The 7,191-nt window shown below is 44.0% G+C and overlaps 1 protein-coding gene across 2 annotated transcripts in view; it reads left to right on the forward strand.

Moving 5' to 3' along the window:
* Window positions 1-6,621, forward strand: part of LOC149329000 (UPF0046 protein T07D4.2) — an 11,358-nt gene extending 4,737 nt beyond the window's left edge. For both annotated transcript variants that reach the window (XM_089560050.1, XM_089560049.1), the window contains exons 3-4: window positions 3,085-3,311; window positions 6,017-6,621. In XM_089560050.1, the coding sequence (XP_089416176.1) occupies window positions 3,085-3,311; window positions 6,017-6,147 (358 nt within the window). In that variant the 3' untranslated portion in view covers window positions 6,148-6,621. The remainder of the gene's footprint in view (window positions 1-3,084; window positions 3,312-6,016) is intronic.
* Window positions 6,622-7,191: the final 570 nt, after the last annotated feature.

The following is a 7,191-nucleotide window of genomic DNA, read 5'->3' on the forward strand; positions in this document are numbered from 1 at the left end:
AGGGGATATTCAAAATTCCGCAAGTGCGCTTTCCCGCATAACAATGTTGTCCCAAACAAGATGGCTGACCATGCGTTTCCAGCTGAAACAAAGCAAGAAAGACTGGTTTTCTGTTTGATTCTTCCAAAATACGTTTCTTACATTCTGTCCACACCTCTAGCGCCTGCCCTGCAGCCCACATAGTTCCTTTATAGCGAAGTCGGCCATCTTGTTTGGGGCAACATAGTTATGAGGTAAAGCGCACTTGCGGAATTTTGAATATCCCCTATCGCTGCGCCATTTCCTTTCCTCCAGATTTTCAATTTTTTTCTTCCTTGACAAACTTTTTTTGTTACCTGAACAAAAATTTAATCACAAGAAGAAAATTATAACCTCCATAATTTTGATACCTGGCTTGTAGTATTTATTCAAACATTAAAAAGTTGATTTTGTTTACCACTACGATTGGCCAACGGAGTAATACAGTGCGCCGTGGACCGTGGCTCAGTGCAAGCAAGCGCCGTTTTTTTTTTATTTGTATCCTACTATACTCTATCCAATCGCAACAGTAAACGAAATCAGCTCCTTAATGTTTGGCTGTATTAAACAAGCCAGGTATGAGAATTCTAGAGTTCCAGTGGTTACGGCGCTCAGCTGCTGGCCCGAAAGACGCGGGTTCGATCCTGGCCGCGGCAGCTGAATTTCGATGGAGGCGAAATTCTAGAGGCCCATGTACTGTGCGATGTCAGTGCGTGGTAAAGAACCCCAGGTGGTCGAAATTTCCAAAGACCTTCACTACGGCGTCCCTCATAGCCTCAGTCGCTTTGGGACGTTAAACCCCAATAAACCAAACCAGAATTCTAGAGTTCATAACTTTTTTCTTCTTGTGAGTAGCTTCTTGTCAGTTAACTAGAAAAGTTTTAACAACGGACTACTTTTTGTCGTGGAAGAATCCTGTGCGGAGGTCCCGAATGTAGGCGGAGCTTCACTACAGACTTCAGTCGTATCTGACTGTAGTAGAAACACTTTATTTCAGAACAAAAATCAAGTGCTCAAAATGCGGTCCGGCTGCCGCACCTGACCAATTTAGTCCTCCTCACGAGACAAAGCCAGCCAGGTATGCCAGGAGAGAACTGGGAATAGGGGAGGGGGTAGGGTGTGGACTTAAGGGTGACAAGACAGGATAAGAGAGAGTGTGCAAGATCACCATAGAGTTCAGGGCAGGTGGGGCAGGAAAGGTCAGAGTGCAAGGGGTATAAATAATGTTTTGCTGGTGTAGCGTGTGTGTGTTTATGTGTGTTTGAGTGCGTGCATGCGTGTGTTTGTGTGTGCACGCGTGTGTTTGTGTGTGCACGCGTGTGTTTATGTGTGCGTGTGTGTGCTTATGTATGTGCATGTGTTTGTGTGTGTGTGTGCGCGCGCGTGTGTATGTGTGCCTGTGTGTGTGCGTGCGTGTGTGTGTGTGTGTGTGAATTTTATGAAGGGTGTGGGCCTGTTAAATAAGAGGGACGGGGGTGTGGGACACTTTTGGGAACTACGGGCGAGGTGTGATGCACCAGTTCTCATCACATTAAATTAGTTGACATTGCGTGCTTTTTGTTTCTTTAACATATTTCATGCACATAAGTGTTCACCTTGTTTGTGTGAGATTATTAAAGCATTGCAATAAGAAAAAGTTGTAGTCACTTCAGTCAGATTCATGCTCTTTGGCCTAGTGCTAGCCAAACTAATTATGAAGTTCACACTTCTGTGCATTTCAATATTGGACATATGGTTCCAGTGGCTGTTTGCCCATCTGATGATTGTTAAGGTGGATGCAATTAGCTATCAAAAGGAAAACTTTAGGTGTAACATTAAGTGACAGGAAGAAGCTGAAGTCGTGGGTTCGAATCCCACCAGCGGCATGTGGTTGTTTTTCTTCTGCTTTTATTAATTTCCCATTGATGAAGACTACAAATTATAAAAAAAACATTCCCTATGCTCCCTGGTTTCGCTGACTGTTGGTTTCCGTCATTAGGAAGAAGCAGAGTGGATTAGAGAAACGTGAGTTAATATTGTAGTCAAAATCAAGAAGAATAAACGGGCTCAGGTGGGACATGTAATGCAAAAGCAAGATGACTGGTGGTGCTTAAGGGAACCAGAGTGGATTGCAGGAAAGGCAAGTGTAGCAGCAAGCGAGAGCGAGTCAGGTGAGTGGGTGTGGTTAGGAAGTTTACGGGGTATAGGAGGCCGCAGCTGGCATAGGAAAGGGTTAAATGGAGAGACATGGGAGAGGCCTTTGTCTTGTATGTTGATGATGATGATCAATAAGTATGAACCTCTGCGGCTAGCACTGCACGTAGTAGCACACCAAAGGTAAAGTAATGGAGCTTTGCAGCAAAAAAGACCTCAGTGATGATTATCAGCACATTGGTTTGGTTTGGTTCATGGGGTTTAATGTCCCAAAGCTATTACACAGTGCTATATATACCAGGTAGTATTGATACAGCTATCGATACTACTATCGAAAGTACTAGCTCTCGATAAAACTATTGATAGCGCGCTATCAATAGTACTATAGATAGTTTTTTTTACCATCGATAGTTCGATAGTCACTTAACTATCGATAGTTTTGCATCACTAGTGAGTGTGTGATTGAATGAGTGAGTGAGGAGTGAGTAAGTGTGTGTGTGTGTGTGTGTGAGTGAATGACTCAGTGAGCAGTGAGCGAGTGAGATTGAGTTTGATTTATGGTTTACGGGGAGTTTAACGTCCCAAAGCGACTCAGGCTATGAGGGACGCCGTAGTGGAGGGCTCCGGAAATTTCGACCACCTGGGGTTCTTTAACGTGCACTGACATCGCACAGTACATGGGCCTCTAGAATTTTGCCTCCGTCGAAATTCGACCACCGCAGCCGGGATCGAACCCGCGTCTTTCGGGTCAGTAGCCAAACGCCGTAACCACTGAGCCACTGCGGCGAGCCCTATCAGCACATTGTTCTGTGTTGATTGCACTCGTCCATGTTCTAGATACAACATGGAGCCATGTCATGCTTGCTTCCTTTTGTGAATACAGAACAGGGTGTAATTTTGTCCCCATTCCCATGTCCCCCGTGTTGACGGCAGGCAGCCGCGGTTCCACAACTGGGCGTTCAATCTTCAGCGGGGCCAGGCACTGCTCGACAAGTGGAACTGCATACCGGCTGACACGGACATACTTGTGACGCACACTCCGCCCGTGGGGCATGGCGACTACTGCGTGCTAGGCCGGCACGTTGGCTGTGTTGAGCTGCTCAGCAGCGTGCAGAGCAGGGTGCGGCCGCGCTACCACGTGTTTGGCCACATCCACGAGGGTGAGCAGAGGAGTGCCTAGGAGTCTCCTTTTTTGCATTTACTCCCTGTGTATTTTAAGGCGAAAGCCTTTAATGGCTCATATTCACGGCCATGACTCTGTCCGTCCGTTACATCTGAAGTGAAAGTTGTAACTAGTCATTACTAGTCGCAAGTCATGGCTAAGTAGCCATTAATCAGTCATGGCTAGTTAGTCATCAACTAATTAGTCATTTAACTAGTCTAACTGGTAGTTAACTAGTCATTAAACAGTCGTGACTAGTTAGTCATCATCTAATTAGTCATGACTAACTAGACATTAATCAGTCATGACTGGTTAGTCATGCCTAGTTAGTCATCAACTAATTATTCATTAAACAAACTAGTCGTTAACTAGTCATTAAACAGCCATGGCTAGTTAGTCATCTAATTAGTCATGACTAACTATAAATGCTCATCAACAAATTAGTCACTAGTTAGTCATTAACCAATCATGACTAGTTAGTCATGACTAGCCATTCCAAATTGCCCCATATCCGCCTCGTGTGAGCCTACGGCCGTGCAGCCAGAGTTGCGTGGAAAGGCTTTCACCTGTCGCACTTTAGATTGTCATTGCCCCCTGAATTTTTTAAATCGTTCCTGAAGGTAGCAGTAAGCGAGTTGTAAAATTCTCGTTGGATCGTCGTACGCTGTCGTCAGCAAGATTACGCCCGCTACTGGACAAAGGTCTGTCTCCAATTGCCCTTGCCCTGACAAAGCCACAGCCATCTATTAAATCCCAGCATACTTCCTATTCCTCTTCCTCTCTCTCTGCCTGACACATTTTGCTTCCCTTGGAGTCCACCTTGTTACCAAACGGCGTTTTTTTGGTGTCGACACGTCCTGCTGAAACTTTCATGTAGGTACTCTGAAGTCTTCCGACCCTCTGTGCCAGATTTCACATTTGGGTGACATTTTGTCTCATTGTAAAGTGATTTTAAATTTTCCTGCTTCATTGCCTTGGTGGGACCTATTTCTGCAGGAAACCTTTTGTGTTTGCTTTCACAGGCTGCTTGCCTGTTGAAGGAAAAAAAATTTCATGTTTGATTTTGGTCATATTAAGCTACACATTCTCCTTACTGCACTTTACTGTCTTTCCTTTCTTGGCAGCTCTTTTTTCTATGTTCATAGCAAGGTTTGCTTTTTTCTTCTATGTGCGCCGCGCGCTTTGCCTTGCGGCCACCGAGGCATTTGGAAAGTTGGCTTCTCCTCGCATCTTAGTAGCCTGGTGGTATTCATTTCCGAGTGTTGGCCTTGTGATCCTAGACTGTGCAAGTGTCTGCCACGGCCAGACGCTCTCTCCTATAGCAGCTTCTTGTAAAAAAAAAAAAAACTGTAGTCTGTGGAAGGCGATATGGGACTACACTTTCACTTTACCATATCCTGTTTCACTATAGTGGGGTTTTTTTCAGTAGAGTCTTTAAGAGCATTAGCTTTTAATCATTACCTTTCGAGATTTCGTGGGCTCTGCTACCACCCTGAGATCACAGCACCATTTGTGGCAGCAACTAGGAAACAGCACATCTTGCATTGAGACCTGTAGTGCCATCTACAATAGCATTGTAGAAACAACCCCCTGCTGCGTGCCAATGATGATGTCATGATCCAATATGGTGGATAGAGGTTGAACTATGTGAGTATGACGTCAGGGGACTAAATGGCGGCGTAGTTTCAGCTAACGCTCGTTATTTCAACATATTTTTAAAATTTCAATTCTTTATTTTCTTTCCATGGAAGGGGGAGCTGAGGCAGACGGCTCTAGTTCTACTGTACTATACTGTACAGTAAAGGTTCAACTGTACAGTAAAACTTGGTTGATATGCTTCCGGTTCATACGTTCAAAATCGTGGGAAATAGAAATGTTTTATAGAGTTGCTCTTGTTTACTTCCGATTAATACCTTCGTGTGTAGCACAATTTATCGGCTACTTCATTCACACTTAGGACAAATTCTGGTCATATAGTATGTTTAGCGACTTAACCGCACATCTGGTAGCATGCGACTGGGCTGAACCTGGGGCCTTGCACTATGAAGAACCGGAATGCAGCAGCAGTGACGGCAATCTCTTGCCGTGTTGCTCCTCTGCAGTACCCAGTTGCAAAGGGGGGAAGCAAAAAAAAACTAAGCTAACAAATGAGCGGGCCATTTCCGCAGTGGCTTCTTCGCAGTGCCTATGGGCAAGGGGGTGTAGCATCTGAGAACGATGAAGAGATCCCATTTACTTTCACCATTGACATTGACGGACCAGATGTGTTGCAATGTTTCCTCCATGCTTAACGACACCACAAATGTGGTCTGAATTCTGTGAGTACTAGAAAAGGAGCTGCTTGGATCTTGTGCTAAGAAATGCTAATGGACATTTTTATGAACTGAAATTGTCGATAAATGCCATTGTTTCTCATTCAACATGTACATTTTATCAAATTAGGCAGCTTAGATTATAAGTTTTTCTGGATAATATACTTTACCTGCATTTTTTTTAAACATAACAAAGTTTTACCGTATCACAGTATGGTCAGTGCCACATAGTGAAGCAGGCGGCAGAGTAGGCAAGAGCCTGTGTGCAAAACCGCCCATGCTTTCGGCTGTTCTTTGTAGCGTTTCGTATCTCCCGTTTGTTATTGCAGTAGTGCATTGTGGTGAAGCCCTCCTCATTTCTGTGCCTTTTCTCACTCTTTTTTCACTGTAGGCTATGGTACGACAACCGATGGGGAGACAGTGTTCGTGAATGCCGCTATCTGTGACGTTCGGTACAGACCAGTCAACGCGCCCATCATCTTCGATGTGCCTCTTCCAGAAGGTGCCTCAAAGGACCGCTAAGCTAATGGAGTGGCTGGCAGTATTGCCTCATCAAACATTGCCACTAGTCACTTTGTATAGTATGCCCACTGTACTTCACTCTTTACATTCATTCCTCATAACGCAGTCAAGATTTGCACCAAAATGCTCATCCTGTCTTTCTCTGTTTCGTGGTTGTTTTTTTTCACAAATCTTGATGGCATTACCAGGAACAGGCTAGCTCTGCAAGAGCCCTTGCTAAAGTACATTTATTGGAAGACATTTTAGAATGTGTTGTGTGTGGTGTTTGCGAGACATTTTAGAATGTGTTGTCTCTGCTTAGCTCAAGACTAAGGTAGAGAGTAAAGTGTTTTGATCGTTTACTTTAGGAGTGGTTGATATGAATGCTGGAAGAAACAGTTGTTTGTATGCACATTTAGGCAGGCTTTTGTTGCCATTTATTCTATGCTCTATATATATATAATAAATTGAAGTTTTATTAAACATGCACAAGAACACTGCATCATCTCAAGAGTCCATGTGAGCCTTTGTAATATCACTTTGTTCGCAGCTTATGAAAAGTTCTAGTAGCAAAGGCCTTTCTTTTAACAGTCATGTGCAAGTACTTTTAGGGTTTGTAATGTGTTAAGTTTAGTTAACCCATACACATATACCAAAACTTAGGGAAATGAAAAAAATAAAACATTTTTGATATATAATGTTTACTTTGCCTCAGAATTCAGAACCATCCTTTTATTGATCGAGGGTCTGTGTTGGTGGCAAGCTTCATTTTGGCTCCATAGCCGCCTTAAGTGTGACTTTTTTTTTATATTAACTTTAGTGCTTGCCACGCTCACTTTGCACACAGTAAGAGCTGAAGCAGGTGACGTACAGTGGTGAGCAGCCTTGTCTAGAGCGCTTGAGCAGTGCGCACTTGGTAACAAAAACCGAAATTAGAGAGCAGCCCCTCATTACAGGGCAAATTTTCCGTGCCTGCTTTGTTTACGAGGCTATCTGGCGCTACTTCCATGCAAGCGTTGCAGCTCGACCCTAGAGGCTGCCACAAAATCTGGATTTGTTTGCAAG

Source organism: Amblyomma mixtum, chromosome 9 (genome assembly GCF_055824585.1).
Source record: "Amblyomma mixtum isolate Tamu chromosome 9, ASM5582458v1, whole genome shotgun sequence".
In the NCBI taxonomy this organism is placed as follows: Eukaryota; Metazoa; Arthropoda; class Arachnida; order Ixodida; family Ixodidae; genus Amblyomma; species Amblyomma mixtum.